Below are 24,556 nucleotides of genomic sequence, written 5' to 3' on the forward strand. Positions count from 1 at the left end.
GGCCGGGGGGCTAAGGTCAAACACAGGAAACCCGGTAAGAAGGCCGGGGGGCTAAGGTCAAACACAGGAAACCCGGTAAGAAGGCCGGGGGGCTAAGGTCAAACACATTAAACCCGGTAAGGAGGCCGGGAAGCTAAGGTCAAACACAGGAAACCAGGTAAGAAGGCCGGGGGGCTAGGGTCAAACACAGGAAACCCGGTAAGAAGGCCGGGGGGCTAAGGTCAAACACATTAAACCCGGTAAGAAGGCCGGGGGGCTAAGGTCAAACACAGGAAACCCGGTAAGGAGGCCGGGGGGCTAAGGTCAACACAGGAATCCTGGTAAGAAGGCCTGGGGGCTAAGGTCAAACACAGGAAACCCGGTAAGGAGGCCGGGGGGGGGGGGGGGAGTAAGGTCAAACACAGATGAAAACCCGGTAAGGAGGCCGGGGGGCTAAGGTCAACACAGGAATCCTGGTAAGAAGGCCGGGGGGATAAGGTCAAAAACAGGTAACCCGGTAAGAAAGCCTGGGGTGCTAAAGTCAACACAGGAAACCCGGTAAAAAGGCCGGGGGGCTAGGGTCAAACACAGGAAACCCGGTAAGAAGGCCGGGGGGCTAAGGTCAAACACATTAAACCCGGTAAGGAGGCCGGGGGGCTAAGGTCAAACACAGGAAACCCGGTAAGGAGGCCGGGGGGCTAAGGTCAACACAGGAATCCTGGTAAGAAGGCCTAGGGGCTAAGGTCAAACACAGGAAACCCGGTAAGGAGGCCGGGGGGGGGGAGTAAGGTCAAACACAGATGAAAACCCGGTAAGGAGGCCGGGGGGCTAAGGTCAAACACAGGAAACCCGGTAAGAAGGCCGGGGGGCTAAGGTCAAACACAGGAAACCCGGTAAGAAGGCCGGGGGGCTAAGGTCAAACACATTAAACCCGGTAAGGAGGCCGGGAAGCTAAGGTCAAACACAGGAAACCAGGTAAGAAGGCCGGGGGGCTAGGGTCAAACACAGGAAACCCGGTAAGAAGGCCGGGGGGCTAAGGTCAAACACATTAAACCCGGTAAGAAGGCCGGGGGGCTAAGGTCAAACACAGGAAACCCGGTAAGGAGGCCGGGGGGCTAAGGTCAACACAGGAATCCTGGTAAGAAGGCCTGGGGGCTAAGGTCAAACACAGGAAACCCGGTAAGGAGGCCGGGGGGGGGGGAGTAAGGTCAAACACAGATGAAAACCCGGTAAGGAGGCCGGGGGGCTAAGGTCAACACAGGAATCCTGGTAAGAAGGCCGGGGGGATAAGGTCAAAAACAGGTAACCCGGTAAGAAAGCCTGGGGGGCTAAAGTCAACACAGGAAACCCGGTAAAAAGGCCGGGGGGCTAGGGTCAAACACAGGAAACCCTGTAAAAAGGCCGGGGGGCTAAGGTCAAACACATTAAACCCGGTAAGGAGGCCGGGGGGCTAAGGTCAAACACAGGAAACCCGGTAAGGAGGCCGGGGGGCTAAGGTCAACACAGGAATCCTGGTAAGAAGGCCTGGGGGCTAAGGTCAAACACAGGAAACCCGGTAAGGAGGCCGGGGGGGGGGAGTAAGGTCAAACACAGATGAAAACCCGGTAAGGAGGCCGGGGGGCTAAGGTAAACACAGGAATCCTGGTAAGAAGGCCGCGGGGCTAAGGTCAAAAACAGGTAACCCGGTAAGAAGGCTGGGGGGCTAAGGTCAACACAAGAAACCCGGTAAAAAGGCCGGGGGGCTAAGGTCAAACACAGGAAACCCGATAAGAATGCCGGGGGGCTAAGGTCAAAAACAGGAAACCCGGTAAGAAGGCCGGGGGGCTAAGGTCAACACAGGAATCCTGGTAAGAAGGCCGGGGGGCTAAGGTCAAACACAGTAAACAAGGTAAGGAGGCCGGGGGGCTAAGGTCAAACACAGGAAACCCGGTAAGAAGGCCGGGGGGCTAGGGTCAAACACAGGAAACCCGGTAAGAAGGCCGGGGAGCTAAGGTCAAACACATTAAACCTGGTAAGAAGGCCGGGGGGCTAAGGTCAAACACAGGAAACCCGGTAAGGAGGCCGGGGGGCTAAGGTCAACACAGGAATCCTGGTAAGAAGGCCGAGGGGCTAAGGTCAAACACAGGAAACCCGGTAAGGAGGCCGGGGGGGGGGAGTAAGGTCAAACACAGATGAAAACCCGGTAAGGAGGCCGGGGGGCTAAGGTCAACACAGGAATCCTGGTAAGAAGGCCGGGGGGCTAAGGTCAAAAACAGGTAACCCAATAAGAAGGCCTGGGGGGCTAAGGTCAACACAGGAAACCCAGTAAAAAGGCCGGGGGGCTAAGGTCAAACACAGGAAACCCTATAAGAATGCCGGGGGGCTAAGGTCAAAAACAGGAAACCCGGTAAGAAGGCCGGGGGGCTAAGGTCAAACACAGGAAACTCGGAAAGAAGGCCGGGGGGCTAAGGTCAAACACAGGAATCCTGGTAAGAAGGCCTTGGGGCTAAGGTCAAGCACAGGAAACCCGGTAAGAAGGCAGGGGGGCTAAGGTGAAAGAAAGGAATCCCGGTAAGAAGGCCGGGGGGCTACGGTCAAACACAGGAAACCCGGTAAGGAGGCAGCGGGGCTAAGGTCAAACACAGGAAACCCGGTAAGGAGGCCGGGGGGCTAAGGTCAACATAGGAATCCTGGTAAGAAGGCCGGGGGGCTAAGGTCAAGCACAGGAAACCCGGTAAGAAGTCCTGGGGGGCTAAGGTCAAACACAGGAAACCCGGTAAGGAGGCCGGGGGGGGGGGAGTAAGGTCAAACACAGATGAAAACCCGGTAAGGAGGCCGGGGGGCTAAGGTAAACACAGGAATCCTGGTAAGAAGGCCGCGGGGCTAAGGTCAAAAACAGGTAACCCGGTAAGAAGGCTGGGGGGCTAAGGTCAACACAGGAAACCCGGTAAAAAGGCCGGGGGGCTAAGGTCAAACACAGGAAACCCGATAAGAATGCCGGGGGGCTAAGGTCAAAAACAGGAAACCCGGTAAGAAGGCCGGGGGGCTAAGGTCAACACAGGAATCCTGGTAAGAAGGCCGGGGGGCTAAGGTCAAACACAGTAAACAAGGTAAGGAGGCCGGGGGGCTAAGGTCAAACACAGGAAACCCGGTAAGAAGGCCGGGGGGCTAGGGTCAAACACAGGAAACCCGGTAAGAAGGCCGGGGAGCTAAGGTCAAACACATTAAACCTGGTAAGAAGGCCGGGGGGCTAAGGTCAAACACAGGAAACCCGGTAAGGAGGCCGGGGGGCTAAGGTCAACACAGGAATCCTGGTAAGAAGGCCGAGGGGCTAAGGTCAAACACAGGAAACCCGGTAAGGAGGCCGGTTGGGGGGAGTAAGGTCAAACACAGATGAAAACCCGGTAAGGAGGCCGGGGGGCTAAGGTCAACACAGGAATCCTGGTAAGAAGGCCGGGGGGCTAAGGTCAAAAACAGGTAACCCAATAAGAAGGCCTGGGGGGCTAAGGTCAACACAGGAAACCCAGTAAAAAGGCCGGGGGGCTAAGGTCAAACACAGGAAACCCGATAAGAATGCCGGGGGGCTAAGGTCAAAAACAGGAAACCCGGTAAGAAGGCCGGGGGGCTAAGGTCAAACACAGGAAACTCGGAAAGAAGGCCGGGGGGCTAAGGTCAAACACAGGAATCCTGGTAAGAAGGCCTTGGGGCTAAGGTCAAGCACAGGAAACCCGGTAAGAAGGCAGGGGGGCTAAGGTGAAAGACAGGAATCCCGGTAAGAAGGCCGGGGGGCTAAGGTCAAACACAGGAAACCCGGTAAGGAGGCAGGGGGGCTAAGGTCAAACACAGGAAACCCGGTAAGGAGGCCGGGGGGCTAAGGTCAACATAGGAATCCTGGTAAGAAGGCCGGGGGGCTAAGGTCAAGCACAGGAAACCCGGTAAGAAGTCCTGAGGGGCTAAGGTCAAACACAGGAAACCCGATAAGAATGCCGGGGGGCTAAGGTCAAAAACAGGAAACCCAGTAAGAAGGCCGGGGGGGCTAAGGTCAAACACAGGAAACTCGGAAAAAAGGCCGGGGGCTAAGGTCAAACACAGGAATCCTGGTAAGAAGGCCGGGGGGGTAAGGTCAATTACAGGAAACCCGGTAAGAAGGCCGGGGGGCTAAGGTCAAAGACAGGAATCCCGGTAAGAAGGCCGGGGGTCTAAGGTCAAACACAGGAAACCCGGGATGAAGGCCGGGGGGCTAAGGTCAAACACAGGAAACCCAGTAAGAAGGCCGGGGGGCTAAGGTCAAAGACAGGAATCCCGGTAAGAAGGCCGGGGGGCTAAGGTCAAACACAGGAAACCCGGTAAGGAGGCAGGTTGGCTAAGATCACACACAGGAAACCCGGTAAGGAGGCCGGGGGGCTAAGGTCAACACAGGAATCCTGGTAAGAAGGCCGGGTGGCTAAGGTCCTACACAGGAAACCCGGTAAGAAGGCCTGGGGGGCTAAGGTCAAACACATGACACCCGATAAGAAAGCCGGGGGGCTAAGGTCAAAAACAGAAAACCCGGGATGAAGGCCGGGGGGCTAAGGTCAAACACAGGAAACTCGGTAAGAAGGCCGGGGGGCTAAGGTCAAACACAGGAATCCTGGTAAGAAGGCCGGGGGGCTAAGGTCCTACACAGGAAACCCTGTAAGAAGGCCTGGGGGGCTAAGGTCAAACACATGACACCCGATAAGAATGCCGGGGTGCTAAGGTCAAAAACAGAAAACCCGGGATGAAGGCCGGGGGGCTAAGGTCAAACACAGGAATCCTGGTAAGAAGGCCGGGGGGCTAAGGTCAATTACAGGAAACCCGGTAAGAAGGCTGGGGGGCTAAGGTCAAAGACAGGAATCCCGGTAAGAAGGCCGGGGGGCTAAGGCCAAACACAGGAAACCCGGTAAGGAGGCAGGGGGGCTAAGGTCAAACACAGGAAACCCAGTAAGAAGGCCTGGGGGGCTAAGGTCAAACACAGGAAACCTGGTAAGGAGGACGGGGGGCTAAGGTCAAACACAGGAAGCCCTATAAGAATGCCGGGGGGCTAAGGTCAAAAACAGGAAACCCAGTAAGAAGGCCGGGGGGCTAAGGTCAACACAGGAATCCTGGTAAGAAGGCCTGGGGGCTAAGGTCAAACACAGGAAACCCGGTAAAGAGGCCGGGGGGGAGTAAGGTCAAACACAGATGAAAACCCGCGTAGGAGGCCGGGGGTTAAGGTCAACACAGGAATCCTGGTAAGAAGGCCGGGGGGCTAAGGTCAAACACAGGAAACCCGGTAAGAAGGCCTGGGGGGCTAAGGTCAACACAGGAAACCCGGTAAGAAGGCCGGGTGGCTAAATTCAAACACAGGAAACCCCATAAGAATGCCGGGGGGCTAAGGTCAAAAACAGGAAACCCGGTAAGAAGGCCGGGGGGCTAAGGTCAAACACAGGAAACTCGAAAAGAAGGCCGGGGGGTTAAGGTCAAACACAGGAAACCCAGTAAGAAGGCCGGGGGGTTAAGGTCAAAGACAGGAATCCCGGTAAGAAGGCCGGGGGGCTAAGGTCAAACACAGGAAACCCGGTAAGGAGGCAGGTTGGCTAAGATCACACACAGGAAACCCGGTAAGGAGGCCGGGGGGCTAAGGTCAACACAGGAATCCTGGTAAGAAGGCCGGGTGGCTAAGGTCCTACACAGGAAACCCGGTAAGAAGGCCTGGGGGGCTAAGGTCAAACACAGGAAACCCGGGATGAAGGCCGGGGGGCTAAGGTCAAACACAGGAAACTCGGTAAGAAGGCCGGGGGGCTAAGGTCAAACACAGGAATCCTGGTAAGAAGGCCGGGGGGCTAAGGTCAATTACAGGAAACCCGGTAAGAAGGCTGGGGGGCTAAGGTCAAAGACAGGAATCCCGGTAAGAAGGCCGGGGGGCTAAGGTCAAACACAGGAAACCCGGTAAGGAGGCAGGGGGGCTAAGGTCAAACACAGGAAACCAGGTAAGGAGGCCGAGGGGCTAAGGTCAACACAGGAATCCTGGTAAGAAGGCCGGGGGGCTAAGGTCAAACACAGGAAACCCGGTAAGAAGGCCTGGGGGGCTAAGGTCAAACACAGGAAACCCGGTAAGGAGGACGGGGGGCTAAGGTCAAACACAGGAAACCCGGTAAAGAGGCCGGAGGGGCGGCTAAGGTCAAACACAGGAAACCCGGTAAGGAGGCCGAGGGCTGAGGTCAAACACAGGAAACCCGGTAAGGAGGCCGGGGGGCTAAGGTCAAACACAGGAAACCCTATAAGAATGCCGGGGGGCTAAGGTCAAAAACAGGAAACCCAGTAAGAAGGCCGGGGGGCTAAGGTCAAAGACAGGAATCCCGGTAAGAAGGCCGGGGGGCTAAAATCAAACACAGGAAACCCGGTAAGGAGGCAGGGGGGCTAAGGTCAAACACAGGAAACCCGGTAAGGAGGCCGGGGGGCTAAGGTCAACACAGGAATCCTGGTAAGAAGGCATGGGGGTTAAGGTCCTACACAGGAAACCCGGTAAGAAGGCCGGGGGGCTAAGGTCAAACACATGACACCCGATAAGAATGCCGGGGGGCTAAGGTCAAAAACAGAAAACCCGGGATGAAGGCTGGGGGGCTAAAGTCAAACACAGGAAACTCGGAAAGAAGGCCGGGGGGCTAAGGTCAAACACAGGAATCCCGGTAAGAAGGCCGGGGGGCTAAGGTCAAACACAGGAAACCCGGTAAGGAGGCAGGGGGGCTAAGGTCAAACACAGGAAACCCGGTAAGGAGGCCGAGGGGCTAAGGTCAACACAGGAATCCTGGTAAGAAGGCCGGGGGGCTAAGGTCAAACACAGGAAACCCGGTAAGAAGGCCTGGGGGGCTAAGGTCAAACACAGGAAACCCGGTAAGGAGGACGGGGGGCTAAGGTCAAACACAGGAAACCCGGTAAAGAGGCCGGAGGAGCGGCTAAGGTCAAACACAGGAAACCCGGTAAGGAGGCCGAGGGCTAAGGTCAAACACAGGAAACCCGGTAAAGAGGCCGGGGGGCTAAGGTCAAACACAGGAAACCCTATAAGAATGCCGGGGGGCTAAGGTCAAAAACAGGAAACCCGGTAAGGAGGCCAGGGGGCTAAGGTCAAACACAGGAAACTCGGAAAGAAGGCCGGGGGGCTAAGGTCAATTACAGGAATCCTGGTAAGAAGGCCGGGGGGCTAAGGTCAAACACAGGAAACCCAGTAAGAAGGCCGGGGGGCTAAGGTCAAAGACAGGAATCCCGGTAAGAAGGCCGGGAGGCTAAGGTCAAACACAGGAAACCCGGTAAGGAGGCAGGGGGGCTAAGGTCAAACACAAGAAACCCGGTAAGGAGGCCGGGGGGCTAAGGTCAACACAGGAATCCTGGTAAGAAGGCCGGGGGGTTAAGGTCCTAAACAGGAAACCCGGTAAGAAGGCCTGGGGGGCTAAGGTCAAACACATGACACCCGATAAGAATGCCGGGGGGCTAAGGTCAAAAACAGAAATCCCGGGATGAAGGCTGGGGGGCTAAGGTCAAACACAGGAAACTCGGAAAGAAGGCCGGGGGGCTAAGGTCAAACACAGGAATCCCGGTAAGAAGGCGAAGGGGGGGGGGTAGGCTGGGCAAGTATTGACCCAATAAGCACCAAGCCTCGGGCCTCAATGATTAAAGTAATGACAAATATTTATTAACTTACAGTATGCGTTACTCGGCTGCCAGAGATCTGCCTGTAAATGTGTGTTCCGTTTGGTAGATGTCCGCTTGGTACACGGAAGGTCATTGGCATGGGAGTATTGGCTTGGTGTTGCAATTGGGAGTTGCAGATTGACAAAATCATCACGTCATTTCTCTCCCGTATTGCTACTCCGCAGTTACAGGAGGCGCTACTATCCCAGCACGTCCAAAGGCGCGTGTGCACCTACATGGGATATCAACAATGATGTCACGAAACGCACCCATTTTATTTTACTAAAAAACTTGAATTATCACCAGTTCACTTCCAGAGGGGCGACGAGGTATGGATTAGAGGAGGTATGGAGTTTTTTTATATCACACATTTTTATAATGTATGCTACAGAAGCATAAGCGCAATTAGCTACGTTAATATTACGTTATTATAGGAAATTAACACTGGTAGATATTAACGTCTATTAAATGTACACGTATCAAATTAATATGAATTTTAGCATAACGTATTCAGATAAACTAAATAACGCGGATCCAAAAAGATGGCAGAATTGATTTCTTAATTTGATGCTTGGAAATACTTTTCTCATGCCGAAAATGATGACGAGCTAGACCAAACACTATGTGAAGTTCCTTATTACTAAGCAGTATGGGTGATGTAGAAGGTATCAGAAGATTTCACCACATTAGATTGATGCATCACAAAAACAATGAGAAACAAAACAATAGAACGAAAATACAATAGAACAATGAGGTTATCCAGCCAGTATTCAGATAAACTAAATAACGCGGATCCAAAAAGATGGCAGAATTGATTTCTTAATTTGCTGCTTGGAAATACTTTTCTGATGCCGAAAATGATAACGAGCTAGACCAAACACTATGTGAAGTTCCTTATTACTAAGCAGTATGGGTGATGTAGAAGGTATCAGAAGATTTCACCACATTAGATTGATGCATCACAAAAACAATGAGGAACAAAACAATAGAACGAAAATACAATAGAACAATGAGGTTATCCAGCCAATCCTGTTAGGGCTTACCAGCGTTCTTCTACACTTCACAGCAGTATTAACTACTTTGTTTTCGATCTTTAATGATTAGTATTAATCATCAGTATTAACTTTTCAAATTCGCGTTAACTTAAAAGTGGAGCGTTAGTTTCCCATAATAAGGTATATAGGTCCGCTACTAGCCTCAGTTGTGTTGCACTTTGAGAAGATCGCCTCTTAGAGCTAGTGGCTTAGAGTTGGCATTGGTTAGGTTCCTTAACCCTAACAGTGTTCCATGTTCGGCGGGTAAGGCCTGAGAGAGTAGTTGTACATTGCAGCAAGAGACACATACCTCGGAGTGGTGGTCAGTATCAATGATATGATAAGAAGGAGTAGTTGTACATACCTCGGTGTGGTGATCAGTATCAATGATATGATAAGAAAGAGTAGTTGTACATACCTCGGTGTGGTGGTCATTATCAATAATATGACAAGAAAGAGTAGTTGTACATACCTCGGTGTGGTGGTCAGTATCAATGATATGATAAGAAAGAGTAGTTGTACATACCTCGGTGTGGTGGTCAGTATCAATGATATGATAAGAAAGAGTAGTTGTACATACCTCGGTGTGGTGGTCAGTATCAATGATATGATAAGAAAGAGTAGTTGTACATACCTCGGAGTGGTGGTCAGTATCAATTATATGATAAGAAAGAGTAGTTGTACATACCTCGGTGTGGTGGTCAGTATCAATGATATGATAAGAAAGAGTAGTTGTACATACCTCGGAGTGGTGGTCAGTATCAATGATATGATAAGAAAGAGTAGTTGTACATACCTCGGAGTGGTGGTCATTATCAATGATATGATAAGAAAGAGTAGTTGTACATACCTCGGTGTGGTGGTCATTATCAATGATATGATAAGAAAGAGTAGTTGTACATACCTCGGTGTGGTGGTCATTATCAATGATATGATAAGAAAGAGTAGTTGCACATACCTCGGTGTGGTGGTCATTATCAATGATATGATAAGAAAGAGTAGTTGTACATACCTCGGTGTGGTGGTCAGTATCAATGATATGATAAGAAAGAGTAGTTGTACATACCTCGGTGTGGTGGTCAGTATCAATGATATGATAAGAAAGAGTAGTTGTACATACCTCGGTGTGGTGGTCAGTATCAATGACATGATAAGAAAGAGTAGTTGTACATACCTCGGTGTGGTGGTCAGTATCAATGACATGATAAGAAAGAGTAGTTGTACATACCTCGGTGTGTTGGTCAGTATCAATGATATGATAAGAAAGAGTAGTTGTACATACCTCGGTGTGGTGGTCATTATCAATGATATGATAAGAAAGAGTAGTTGTACATACCTCGGTGTGGTGGTCAGTATCAATGATATGATAAGAAAGAGTAGTTGTACATACCTCGGTGTGGTGGTCAGTATCAATGATATGATAAGAAAGAGTAGTTGTACATACCTCGGTGTGGTGGTCATTATCAATGATATGATAAGAAAGAGTAGTTGTACATACCTCGGTGTGGTGATCAGTATCAATGATATGATAAGAAAGAGTAGTTGTACATACCTCGGTGTGGTGATCAGTATCAATGATATGATAAGAAAGAGTAGTTGTACATACCTCGGAGTGGTGGTCAGTATCAATGATATGATAAGAAGGAGTAGTTGTACATACCTCGGTGTGGTGGTCAGTATCAATGATATGATAAGAAAGAGTAGTTGTACATACCTCGGAGTGGTGGTCAGTATCAATGATATGATAAGAAAGAGTAGTTGTACATACCTCGGTGTGGTGGTCATTATCAATGATATGACAAGAAAGAGTAGTTGTACATACCTCGGTGTGGTGGTCAGTATCAATGATATGACAAGAAAGAGTAGTTGTACATACCTCGGTGTGGTGATCAGTATCAATGATATGATAAGAAGGAGTAGTTGTACATACCTCGGTGTGGTGGTCAGTATCAATGATATGACAAGAAAGAGTAGTTGTACATACCTCGGTGTGGTGGTCATTATCAATGATATGATAAGAAAGAGTAGTTGTACATACCTCGGAGTGGTGGTCAGTATCAATGATATGATAAGAAAGAGTAGTTGTACATACCTCGGTGTGGTGGTCAGTATCAATGATATGATAAAAAGAGTAGTTGTACATACCTCGGAGTGGTGGTCAGTATCAATGATATGATAAGAAAGAGTAGTTGTACATACCTCGGTGTGGTGGTCATTATCAATGATATGATAAGAAAGAGTAGTTGTACATACCTCGGTGTGGTGGTCATTATCAATGATATGATAAGAAAGAGTAGTTGTACATACCTCGGTGTGGTGGTCATTATCAATGATATGATAAGAAAGAGTAGTTGTACATACCTCGGTGTGGTGGTCATTATCAATGATATGATAAGAAAGAGTAGTTGTACATACCTCGGTGTGGTGGTCAGTATCAATGATATGGTAAGAAAGAGTAGTTGTACATACCTCGGTGTGGTGGTCAGTATCAATGATATGATAAGAAAGAGTAGTTGTACATACCTCGGTGTGGTGGTCAGTATCAATGACATGATAAGAAAGAGTAGTTGTACATACCTCGGTGTGGTGGTCAGTATCAATGATATGATAAGAAAGAGTAGTTGTACATACCTCGGTGTGGTGGTCATTATCAATGATATGATAAGAAAGAGTAGTTGTACATACCTCGGTGTGGTGGTCAGTATCAATGATATGATAAGAAAGAGTAGTTGTACATACCTCGGTGTGGTGGTCAGTATCAATGATATGATAAGAAAGAGTAGTTGTACATACCTCGGTGTGGTGCTCATTATCAATGATATGATAAGAAAGAGTAGTTGTACATACCTCGGTGTGGTGATCAGTATCAATGATATGATAAGAAAGAGTAGTTGTACATACCTCGGTGTGGTGATCAGTATCAATGATATGATAAGAAAGAGTAGTTGTACATACCTCGGAGTGGTGGTCAGTATCAATGATATGATAAGAAGGAGTAGTTGTACATACCTCGGTGTGGTGGTCAGTATCAATGATATGATAAGAAAGAGTAGTTGTACATACCTCGGAGTGGTGGTCAGTATCAATGATATGATAAGAAAGAGTAGTTGTACATACCTCGGTGTGGTGGTCATTATCAATGATATGACAAGAAAGAGTAGTTGTACATACCTCGGTGTGGTGGTCAGTATCAATGATATGACAAGAAAGAGTAGTTGTACATACCTCGGTGTGGTGATCAGTATCAATGATATGATAAGAAGGAGTAGTTGTACATACCTCGGTGTGGTGGTCAGTATTAATGATATGACAAGAAAGAGTAGTTGTACATACCTTGGTGTGGTGGTCATTATCAATGATATGATAAGAAAGAGTAGTTGTACATACCTCGGAGTGGTGATCAGTATCAATGATATGATAAGAAAGAGTAGTTGTACATACCTCGGTGTGGTGGTCAGTATCAATGATATGATAAGAAAGAGTAGTTGTACATACCTCGGTGTGGTGGTCAGTATCAATGATATGATAAGAAAGAGTAGTTGTACATACCTCGGTGTGGTGGTCATTATCAATGATATGATAACAAAGAGTAGTTGTACATACCTCGGTGTGGTGGTCAGTATCAATGATATGATAAGAAAGAGTAGTTGTACATACCTCGGTGTGGTGGTCATTATCAATGATATGATAAGAAAGAGTAGTTGTACATACCTCGGAGTGGTGGTCATTATCAATGATATGATAAGAAAGAGTAGTTGTACATACCTCGGTGTGGTGGTCAGTATCAATGATATGATAAGAAAGAGTAGTTGTACATACCTCGGTGTGGTGGTCAGTATCAATGATATGATAAGAAAGAGTAGTTGTACATACCTCGGTGTGGTGGTCATTATCTTGGAACAACACGTAGTCACCGTGGGGTAAAAAAGGGTGATACCTAAAAAGCAGTTGATATGGGTTTCAAAGGCGATTACTTTCTCAAACACGATATACATCGAGGCGCGCAAGGCAAAACTGGTAGGCTTGCATATAGCCTGGATTTTCTTCTTACTTTCCGTCAAATGTACTAAAGTGAGGGTCGTTATAAGTTCGACATTCACGATTCTCTGTCTGTTTTACTGTGACCTACCAAAGCAAGCAAAAAAAGTGTATAAAAATATGCACACAGTAATGCCTGCTTTTTAAACAACAACAACAATAATATAACGGCGAAAACAACAACAACAACAATAACAGAAACCACAAAACTTAGTTTCTAGTAAAACGTGATACATTCGCACGTAGAGGCTTAGATTATTTCATGTCGTCTGCATCTCGGTAAATATATCGATCCTCCGCGATCAAACTCTTCCAAAATACTGGTGACCACGGTGTGTGTGATCATTTATTTTTTATCAATGTTCACCGTGCCAATGCTCAGGAAGAATGCAGGATGGGGGAGTAGCTGCTGGTCTTGGGTTTGCAAGTTGCCTCTTCTTAACTTAACAAAAATCATTTCATTGTTTTCTGACAATGACAACGTAATAGCTCAAAACTTAAAACGCCCAACAAAGCGTCCAAAAATAAAAACGTCTTAAAAAGCCCAGCCATTAAAACACCTAACCTTTAAAACGCTAAAAACGCTAGACCTTAAATACACTAGACCAAAATAGAATCTAGCCAATAAAACGCCTAACGATAAAAACGCCCAGCTTCAAAACGCCCAAAGATAAAATCGCTAGACCAAAATAAAGCCCAACCATTAGAACCAACTTTTAAAACGCTAAACACGCTCGACCATAAAAACACTAGATAAAAACGCCCAGCCAAGGTAGACTTACCCGTACACGCGGCAAGATATAGTCATCCCAAATCAAACTAGGAAGTGAGTCAGAAGGACCTTTGAATAAAATATGCACCACACGGGACTGCCCGTCTATCAGCGTATCACAGACACTTCGTACTCGGACATTGTAAGTGGTCCCTACGTCATCACCGTGTGAGAACGCGACTTGGCAGTTATCAAAAATGCCCACATTGTTAGTTGTGAGCAGCGTAGCGAATATCTTGATTGGGAGGAGAGGGTGGGGCAAGATGTGTATCGGTACTGTGGTCCTGAGGGTGATGTCAAATGGCTTGTCGCACTCTTTCGTCAAAATGTGTCTTGGATGAACCTGCAAGATGGGCATGGATTACTAAAATTTCAGATAAAAAATCAGATAATCAAATATTCTTGAAGGCGGAGTGCTCTCTCCTTGTCAAGACAAGGATTTTCGTAAAACCTATTACCTCTATCCCAATATAATAGGGATCACTGTACTTCTGTCTGGTCCATTTGTTACCCAAATGCGTGTTATACTTCATCCTTAGCCGACAGGAAGTCTAAGATTCCAAAACAGATCTATAATCAGTATGGCGCGTCCAAAGGCCCTCCCCTTTCCTCTACATTCCACCTCCCCTCCCCTCCCCCTACATTCCACCTCCCCTCCCCCTCCCTCTACATTCCACCTCTCACCCCCTTCCCTCTACATTCCACCTCCCCTCCCCTTCCCTTTACATTCCACCTCCCCTCCCCTTCCCTCTACATTCCACCTCCCCTCCGCTTCCCTCTACATTCCAACTCCCCTTCACTCCCCTCTATATTAGACCTTCCCTCTACATTCCACCTCCCCTTTCCTTCCCTTCCCTCTACATTCCACCTCCCCTTCCCTTCCCTCTACATTCCACCTCCCCTTCCCTTCCCTCTACATTCCACCTCCCCTCCCCCTCCCTCTACATTCCACCTACCCTCCTCTTCCCTCTACATTCCACTCCTTCTCCCCCTCCCTCTACATTCCACCTCCCTTCCCCTTCCCTCTACATTCCACTTTCCCTCCCCCTCCCTCTACATTCCACCCCCCTCCCCTTCCCTCTACATTCCATCTCCCCTCCCCTTCCCTTTACATTCCCCCTCCCCTCCTCTTCCCTCTACATTCCATCTCCCCTCCCCTTCCCTTTACATTCCCCCTCCCCTTCCCTTACCTCTACATTCCACTTCCCCTCCCCCTCCCTCGACATTCCACTTCCCCTCCCCTTCCCTCTACATTCCACCTTCCCTTCCCTCTACATTCCACCTCCCCTCCCCTTCCCTTTACATTCCCCCTCCCCTCCCCTTCCCTCTACATTCCATCTCCCCTCCCCTTCCCTCTACATTCCACCTCCCCTTCCCTCTACATTCAACCTCCCCTCCCCTTCCCTTTACATTCCCCCTCCCCTCCCCTTCCCTCTACATTCCATCTCCCCTCCCCTTCCCTTTACATTCCCCCTCCCCTTCCCTTACCTCTACATTCCACCTCCCCTCCCCCTCCCTCGACATTCCACTTCCCCTCCCCTTCCCTCTACATTCCACCTTCCCTCCCCTTCCCTCTACATTCCACTTTCCCACCCCCTCCCTCTACATTCCACCCCCCTCCCCTTCCCTCTACATTCCATCTCCCCTCCCCTTCCCTTTACATTCCACCTTCCCTTCCCTCTACATTCCACCTCCCCTTCCCTTCCCTCTACATTCCACCTCCCCTCCCCTTCCCTCTACATACCACCTCCCCTCCCCCTCCCTCTACATTCCACCTTCCCTTCCCTCTACATTCCATCTCCCCTTCCCTTCCCTCTACATCCCACCTTTATGCCCCCTCTCCACCACCAACACCCCTAGCCTGCCCCTGCCTCCAACTCCCCCCTGTAAGGCTCACACTTCACCCCCTCCCCCTCACCAAGCCTTACACTTCACCCCCTCCCCCTCAGCAAGCCTCACACTTCACCCACTCCCCCTCACCAAGCCTCACTCTTCACCCCCTCCCCCTCACCAAGCCTCACACTTCACCCCCTCCCCCTCACCAAGCCTCACACTTAACCCCCTCCCCTTCACCAAGCCTTACAATTCACCCCCTCCTCCTCACCAAGCCTCACACTTCACCCCCTCCCCTTCACCAAGCCTTACACTTCACCCCCTCCCCCTCACCAAGCCTCACACTTCACCCCCTCCACTTCACCAAGCCTTACACTTCACCCCCTCCCCCCTCACCAAGCCTCACACTTCACCTCCTCCCCTTCACCAAGCCTTACACTTCTTGGATTGTCACTAGTGAGTAACAGCGTGATGTGTAAGCTCGCGTTTCTCGCCTAATTTTTCTCCTTTTTGACGGTCCTGTGGGGTTCGTGGGAGGAACAATGGACGAATTACAGGAAAAGTACCCGATCAAGCCCTTCCAGGAGAAGACTTCTAAACAAAAGCGCCTGAAATTTGAAGATATCGACCTAGATATTTACAAGCCCGGTGCACGCTGAGTAGCCTTTAAGACTTCCGAACAGAATATTCACTTCTGGATCAAGATATTCCAGAAATACTACTTCACAGCCCTACAAGATACTGCAACCTTCGAGGCCAAATGGATCGACCATCCAAGTAAGGCAGGCTCTCAAACTGAGAGTATCGAGATCAAGATATCTCGCCTACACAAACCCCGACACGTGGAGGACGATGAGGTCTCTAATGCGGAACTCTTCTCCTCACAATCCACATCTACTTAACAACTGGGGTCATTCTGTGCCAGGGAATCGGCTTCGATATATGGGCTAAACTGGCATTCCCAAGATTAAAAGAAGCAGCTGACAACGCGATACGCTCAAACGACGATTACACGTCCACGGAATTGGTAACGGAAATGACCCTGTCACTCCTCACTGAAATCTTTAACGGCACCAAGGCCGGAAAACAAGAAAGCCGAAAACAAACCACAAACGAGATGCCCGTACCAAATGCTTTAGAAAACCCAGAAGTACAGCCTCTAAACGAAGATTTTTCTATCAAAGTTGAAACTAATCTAGAAACACCAAAAAGCTCGACAAACCGGAAACGGCGGAACTCCCTAGATTCTTCTTCCGGACTCTCTGCCCGGAGCTCGGCTTGAATTTCAGAACTGAAATTTATCGTCGCCAACCTAGAAGTTGATCTCACTCAACTGAAGCAACAACTAGTCGAATCATCACTGAATAATGAATTTTACAAGAACAAAATAAGTCACTTAGAAGATAAGCTAGTCCAGCAATCAAACATCTTCACAGCAGATATCAAGCTCCTTTCTACACGGGTCATTGACCTTGAGATTAAGAACAGCCGCTATGATACGGAAATTAATATATAGATTTAGGCACTGCCTAAAAGCGGAGCCAGCATTGAACACCTTCTGTGTTGACTGATTGAGGTATTTTTGTGGGATCTAGGATTCTGCTCTTTACTGAGATTTATTTATTGTACCAACCAAATGGATCCAGGCCTTATTCAATAATTTAAATGCAGTACATCAAAGTTAACAAACACAATTTCTGGTGTGAATATGGCTGTCAAAGTTGTCAAGAGTCTAATGGTAAATTCTTATGTCCTATCATAGAAGTTCCATTATAAATATTTTTTTAAAATGAAAACAATACTCGACAAGCTTTGCCCTTGTGCAGAATAGGTCATGGATGTAACAGCATTCCAAAGATTTGAAATAATATATTTAGACTGTTTAGATGCCATACTGTAATTTTTATGTATTGATTTAGTGGCGATTCTCTCCTTCATTGGACCGAATATTCAGAAAAATGTCTGCAAATTAAAATCCAAAAATATATCTCCTTTCATGCATTACATATTGGTGCACCCCACTTTATCATATAGTGGCCTTGTTGTTGGTGGCCTACTCCCAAATGAATGCAATGAAGAAAAAAACAGATTGAAAATGCTAACTTCTAATTTCAAACCAAACCCTTTCATTGATCTTTGTTTGGGGTAGAGAGGAATCAAAGAATATCAATTGACTAAAAATAATCGACATGAGAGGAGATATAAAGTGAATTGACTCAACTTGAAAGGTTTGGTGGAAAAAATATAACAGTAATGAAAATAATTTGATTGGGCATTTCTTGACGTTTACCCTTTCCCATTATCTTAACCCTTTTACCACCACAGGCCTCTAAAGAGGCCATGTCTTTGCTATCCAAGCTATGTGAACAGAATTCTATTATTGAAAAAGAACAAGGTTGTTGCTAGTGTTATAAAGTTTATGTATCTTGCCCTAAAAACTCTTCCCCTTAATAAAAGTTCTATTAATGTACATTTGTAAAGCTACATTCTGACAAGCTTTGTTCTTGCGAAGAACAATGGATGAAACAGGATCTCAAAGATGGAATATAGTGTCAGACACAATTTTAGATAAGATGCAATGCTGAAGATTTAATGTACCATTTTAAGTGGTGATTTTCCATCACCATGGGAATTAATATCTACAAATATATATCCAGTAATGCATTATATTTTGGTGTTTTGAGAAACCCTGGATCTAACTATTCCAATGAAATAAATCTAAACATCTAAAATAAATGTAATGAGCAAGAGACTTGGAAAGAAAATCCTAAAAAGAAAATATAAGTGAAAGTAATAAATGAAAATTTCTAATTTAAAAATCAAATCTGTTCATTAATTTATATTTGGTGTAGAGGGGAAATAGCAAAGAGCATCAATTGCATAAAAATAGTCAACAGGTAGAAGAAAAAGGAAGAAATATGACTCTTCCTTAAATGTTTGAAAAGAAAATATAATAACAATAATGTGATAATTATATTCAGTACTTTTCTAAAATATCCCCTTTCCCATTATCTTTAGGTTGATAGAAAACTGTTTTCTTTACAGATTTATTATTTAAAAAGCAAAAGTTTGTTTTTAGTTTTATATTATATAAGTATCTTGTTCTAAAAAAACCTATGAGTGTGTACTGTTGAATCACATAGTAATGAACTAGTCATTTGAGCCCCCTCCCTTATGGTCCTGGGGAACTAAGGGGTTAATGTGGGGTTTTAGACCACTTTTTAACCAGAATATGTCAAAAGGGGTGGTGGTATTGACTGTTTTTTACTCTTAACTTGGAAACAGGCTTTTATTAAAGTTTAATCCCCCACCCTTCCCTTGGACCATGGGTGTGGGGGTATCAAATGACTAGTGAATAAGAACATCCTACTGTTCTCTTCAAGACATGATTTTTAATTCTCATGTCTTCCAGTCTTTAGCATTCATCTTGGCCCTCAGGTAGTTTCTGGTTCATAAAAGAGTGAAAACAATTATTTATTATTTCTTTCAAAACAATCTTTTTATCAAGCCATTTATAATCTAACTAATTTTCCACAACTATTTGAAAAAAATAAACACATGAGATGCAAGATGCAGACAATAACAACAATACATATTGAAAATAGTTTTTTTTATCCTCGGTAAGGAAAATTTCTCTTGTTAGTTGAAAAAACTGCTGTGTCTTCTAAGGATATGTATCTTCTTAGGACTAAGAACACAGGATATAAAGACAAGAACGGTCTTCTTTAGCAGTATTTGAGAAATGCAACACGATATTGGTTAGCCTTTATGAAATATCTCAACACAATCAATCTGCCCTAAAGAAGTCTTATTAAAGGCAAATTCCAGTTTTTTGTTGTATTGTATTTTATTCAACACAATCAAGAATATAGATAAAACGAAGAATGTCAAAACAAAACCTGTTATGCTTAAATAATTTGATTACTAAGTTAAGTACTCGCATTCTCAAAGCATACAAAAAGGACAACAAAAAGCCTAATAATTGTCATATCCTCAATAGACAATACAAATCGTCGTCCGAAACTCACCTTGCATTGTTTTTTTTTTTTGTTTTTTTGGTCGCTTTCTTGTGGTTCTGTTCGCTTTTTAATGTGAACTGTTACTTGCTTAAATTTACTAGCTAAAACCAGATAAATCTTGGCGTGAATGAATGTTAGTAGATCTCCTCTAGTTGACTTTATCCTTAAGTCACAAAATTTGAGGCAAAATAAATAATCATCGCATAATCGACAAGAACTTTTTCCCGTGCTCCGTGCTTGTATTTAGTCGCCATTTCGGGGCCGAGTGGGGCCTGGGAGTCGCGCGGCTGGCTGGCTGGCTGGCTGGCTGGCTGGCGAGTGACACCACAGGGTACCCGCGCGATGACCACATAAACCAAGTCGCATACCTATACCATATTTCCACGCCTATGGGGCTACGCGCGCGGCCTGCGGCCGCGCTTGGCTCCGCTATTAAACTGAAATCAGAATTCTAATGTCTACGGAAACCCGAACCCATGCAAAACTCAAGCGCAAAAAAAAAAAGACCCCAAAGACCAGGGGCAACAATGCGATGGTAACCTGAGCTAAACCAAGCGATACATGAAACCGTAAATCAAAACACCCTAGAGACCAATCAAGACGCTGTATTCGAGATCCCTACTACGAACAGATTCACACCACTCCAATCTGGACAATCTAGCCCTACATCAGCACAACATCCTTCAGATAATTCCACACGGGACAGCTCCCAAGACAGACCCCGTACAAGATATGAGAGAAACCATGCTGGGAAGAGAAACCATGTTGTTTTCTTGGCAGATTCGGATTCAAAATACATCGACAGACAGAAAATGTGTAGAGATAAAAATGTCGACTATCTTTTCTGTCCCACTTTCGAAAGCGCTCAAGAAGTTCTAATCTCAGCTGATTTCGGTACCCCCTCACATGTTCTCATCCACACCGGTACTAATGATCTTGAGCACACAGCTATCGACGACTGTGTAGATGCCGCCAAATTATTAATTGACACCTCAGCACAAAAGTACCCGCAATCACGTATCCTGATATCTACATTGCTCGCACGAGCTGACCGCCTTGATGAAAAACGCAAACTATTTAACACTCAACTACGAGCTTTCCATGTGCCACCTACTGTTTATTTTATCGACAACGAGAACATAAGTGCTGATATGCTCTACGACAACAAGCATATTCTACGGCGTCGTGTTGGAGTTCTTGTCGCCAATTTTAAAGATGCAATTTTTAATCGTGCAGCTAGCCCTAAATCCCCCATTACGAAACAACACAAACCGAAAATCAGAGATGCCGCAGAATCTTTGGCCGCGACTGCCGAAGCCCCTCAACATGATGACAGACCACAACACAGGGCTCCACCTCGTAACTTCCCAGTCGAGAACGCTCCACCGAAACAGCCCTTCCCAGGTCCCATGCCTACCATGCACCCGCCTCAATCACCGTCCTATGCTGATGTCGTAGACAGGAGGAAAAGTTTGATGGATGATAATACTATCATGAAGCTATTCAAACTTTATGAAATGATCCGTGAGTTGTAATCAACTTAGTAAGAGGTAATGTGCGTTCTTTCCCTGTAATTTTTCCAAGTTTCTACCCACTCTTCTTTTGTTTTTTTTTAAAGAATCTTTATGTGTGTAGGAAGATCCGCTCTTCCTTCATCTCGTCGTCGCGCGATGAATTTGAGCCGTTGGAATATCAACGGACTCTCAACAAGTTCTGTTTTTGATAATAAGCTAAATCACCCTGACTTTTTGTGTAACTTTAAAAATTGCGATTAATTAGTGATTTCAGAAATATGGGGTCATGAAGCTCTCGATATACCCGGTTTCGATACGATTGTAGTCAACTCGCCGAAAAAAAATTAACACAAAGAAAGCCGGGAGATCCTCGGGTGGTATTTTAGTTGCAGCAGCCTCTTCATTTTCGCGGAGCGTGTCTGTAGTTAAACAAGAGAAGGACAATATCTGGTGTAAACTAGATAAGCGACTGTTATCCCTAGATGAAGATATATTTATATGTGCCTGTTACATTCCTCCATCCAATTCACCATATTTTGATGACGAAGTTTTCTCAAACCTAGAAAGCGATATAGCTCTCTTCAAGGGACATGGAAAAATCCTCCTTTTAGGAGATATGAATGCTCGAACTGGTAATTTACGCGATTATCCTGAGAATACTGACTCGAGACATACCGTTGACCATTTCTATCCCACACCGGCCGATAGTCTAAAACGTAAAAACCTTGATGGCCAAATTAACAGCAATGGGAAATCTCTAATAGAGCTATGTAAGGCACTTGATTTGCGAATTTTAAATGGAAGAACTAAAGGCGATTCTTTAGGAAAGATAACATTTAATGGGCGCCTAGGTTTTAGTACTATAGATTATATGATAACTGATCATGATTTCCTTTCCTCTTTTGAAAGTTTTATTGTATCACGTCCTTCTCCGTTATCGGATCACTCTCTGCTAATTGGCAGATTAAATATACCCTCTCCCTATGTCGATGACCGTAAAGCCGCGACAAATCTTTTTAAACTTCCTATTCAATTTGCCTGGAGATCCGATTCGAAAGAGAAATTTACAGATGCTTTATCGTCACTTGAGGTCCAGAACTTAGTGTACATTTTCAACGAGACAAATTTTGCTTGTAATAACACAGGCGTCAACAACATAGTGAATCAGTTCAATCTCATTTTAGAGACTGCCGCTAAGAAGTCTTTAAAATTAGCAAGCACACTTCAGCAAGCATCACACTTCACCCCCTCCCCCTTACCAAGCCTTACACTTCACCCCCTCCCCCTCACCAAGCCTTACACTTCACCTCCTTTCCCTCACCAAGCCTCACACTTCACCCCCTCCCCCTCACCAAGCCTCACACTTCACCCCCTCCCCCTCACCAAACCTCACACTTCACCTACTCCCCCTCACCAACCCTCACACTTCACCCCCTCCCCTCATCAAGCCTCACACTTCACCCCCTCCCCCTCACCAAGCCACACACTACACCCCGGCTCTCCCCCTCACCAAGCCTCACATTTCACCCCCTCCCCCAGCCTGGCTCTGCCTTTGCCTCTCCTTCCCCAGCGTTGCAATTCATTTCCCTCTCCCTGACCTTAACCCACCAGCCTACCCTATTCTTTCAAAGCCCCGTCATTCCTTCATTCTAATCTTCCAATTTTTTACACGTCAATGGCTATGGTTGCACTACTTACAAAGCCCTGCCATTCCTTCCCTCTGATCTTCCAAAGCCCCGCCATTCCTTCCCTCTGATCTTCCAAAGCCCCGCCATTCCTTCCCTCTGATCTTCCAAAGCCCAGCCATTCCTTCCCTCTGATCTTCCAAAGCCCAGCCATTCCTTCCCTCTGATCTTCCAAAGCCCCGCCATTCCTTCCCTCTGATCTTCCAATTTTCCACACGTCAATGGCTATGGAGGCACTACTTACCGTGCTCCCTAGTTTAGGCCTGATCCGACTTTGCAGGGGGTCATAAACACAATTTTCTCCTTTGTTCCTGCAAGACGTCATATTACTACTCAGTGTTGGACCATCGTACCACTCGATGTTGAAGGAGACGTTACTCCACAGAGGAAAGGTGAAGTTGCACACCATGAATAGGTCCCTGTCGCCGGTAGTCAAGGGCTCCACCTTTGGCTTGGGGACCAGAGAACTCGGGAAAACGGCTTTCACTTCAGCTGTGATAATAGTACAAATACAATAGAACTCCGTTACTCTGAGAGAAAGAGAAATCAGTTCGAGTTATTAGCCGAGGCTCTAGGTAAAGGAGCTCACATGGAAATATATTTGCTGTTTAATTTTTTTAATTGAAATCACGAACAAGTTATCGGTACCCTTATATGGGTCTAGGAAACCATCTAAAAAAAAGACTGGCAACCGGAATAAAAAAAAAATCATAATTGCTTGTTTTGGGAAGAAAAGATATAGAAAGGAAATGTAGAGGAAATGGGGTTTGTGGAAACGATCAAAATAATGTGAGCGGAGAATTATTTCGGTTTGGAATTTGGATTATTAATTAAGATAATCCAGGAGAAATCGAGCTAACGAAAAATTAACCGCCTCGATTAAGTGGGGTTTTATTGTAATATACCAGTACTTCAATAAGATGTGTAGTACACATATAAAGGGAAAACTATCTTCCCAAATTTAAAAACTGAAATTCGACTCTCGGTGTATTGTATTCATTGTTCTGGTAAGAACACGACAGCTTGGGCTTTTTGTTTCTACCCAAATTTAAAAAAATATATATACAAGGTTAAGACCAGTCGGGGCGAGGTTGTGTCCTCCCCCCCCCCCCCCAAATAATATCCACATGTTTTTGTATCGCCCCCCCCCCCCCCCTACCCCCGATAACAGTCACAGTCTGTCACAGCTCTGATATGTCTGGATTGAAGATATGGGATACCCGTGCAATTTGGTCCACTGAAGCCTTCGTCGCAGGGTATTCCATCGCCTTGAAAAAAGGATACAGTTTAAAAACCAAAAATGCCTACCAAACATTTCTCAAACGTTTGCTTTTCTACTACTTTGTAGAGCTGTGTACAGTGTTACATAATACACCACTGGTATTCACAGACAGAATCACGCAAGCAGCGCAGCCATTCATGGTCACGCACTAAGCAAAGCCATAAATGGTCACGCAACGAGCACAGCCATTTATGATCACGCACAAGCACAGCCATTTATAGTCACGCAACGAGCACAGACATTCATGGTCACTCAACGAGCTTAGCCATTTATCATTACGGAAGGAGCACAGCCGTTCAAGGTCACAGAACAGGCACAGCCATTCATGGTCACGCAACGAGCACAGCCATTCATAGTCACGCAACGAGGACAGCCATTCATGGTTACACAACGGGCACAACAATTCATGGTTACGCAACGAGTTTAGCCATTCATCATTACGCAAGGAGCACAGCCATTCATAGTCACGCAACGAGCTTAGCCATTTATCATTACGCAAGGAGCACAGCCATTTATGGTCACGCAACAAGTACAGCCATTCATAGTCACGCAACGAGGGCAGCCATTCATGGTCACACAACGAGCACAGCCATTCATGGTCACGCAGCGAGCACAGCCATAAATGGTCACGCAACGAGCACAGCCATTCATAGTCACGCAACGGGCGCAGCCATTCATGGTCACGCAACGAGAACAGCCATTCATGGTCACGCAACAAGCACAGCCATTCAT

General features: G+C 46.5%; 1 protein-coding gene across 2 annotated transcripts in view; it reads right to left on the minus strand.

The window, feature by feature from the left end:
- Window positions 1-24,556, minus strand: part of LOC116608514 (von Willebrand factor D and EGF domain-containing protein-like) — a 28,040-nt gene that overhangs the window by 2,815 nt on the left and 669 nt on the right. Inside the window, exons 2-8 of one of the 2 annotated variants that reach the window (XM_048721334.1) lie at window positions 23,763-23,810; window positions 22,787-23,034; window positions 13,950-14,042; window positions 13,502-13,834; window positions 12,733-12,806; window positions 12,555-12,618; window positions 7,658-7,879 (exon numbers count right to left, since the gene is read on the minus strand). In XM_048721334.1, the coding sequence (XP_048577291.1) occupies window positions 7,658-7,879; window positions 12,555-12,618; window positions 12,733-12,806; window positions 13,502-13,834; window positions 13,950-14,042; window positions 22,787-23,034; window positions 23,763-23,810 (1,082 nt within the window). The remainder of the gene's footprint in view (window positions 1-7,657; window positions 7,880-12,554; window positions 12,619-12,732; window positions 12,807-13,501; window positions 13,835-13,949; window positions 14,043-22,786; window positions 23,035-23,762; window positions 23,811-24,556) is intronic. The other variant, XM_048721335.1, reaches the window with a different exon arrangement.

The sequence above is a fragment of the Nematostella vectensis genome, chromosome 14 (genome assembly GCF_932526225.1).
Source record: "Nematostella vectensis chromosome 14, jaNemVect1.1, whole genome shotgun sequence".
Classification (NCBI taxonomy): domain Eukaryota; kingdom Metazoa; phylum Cnidaria; class Anthozoa; order Actiniaria; family Edwardsiidae; genus Nematostella; species Nematostella vectensis.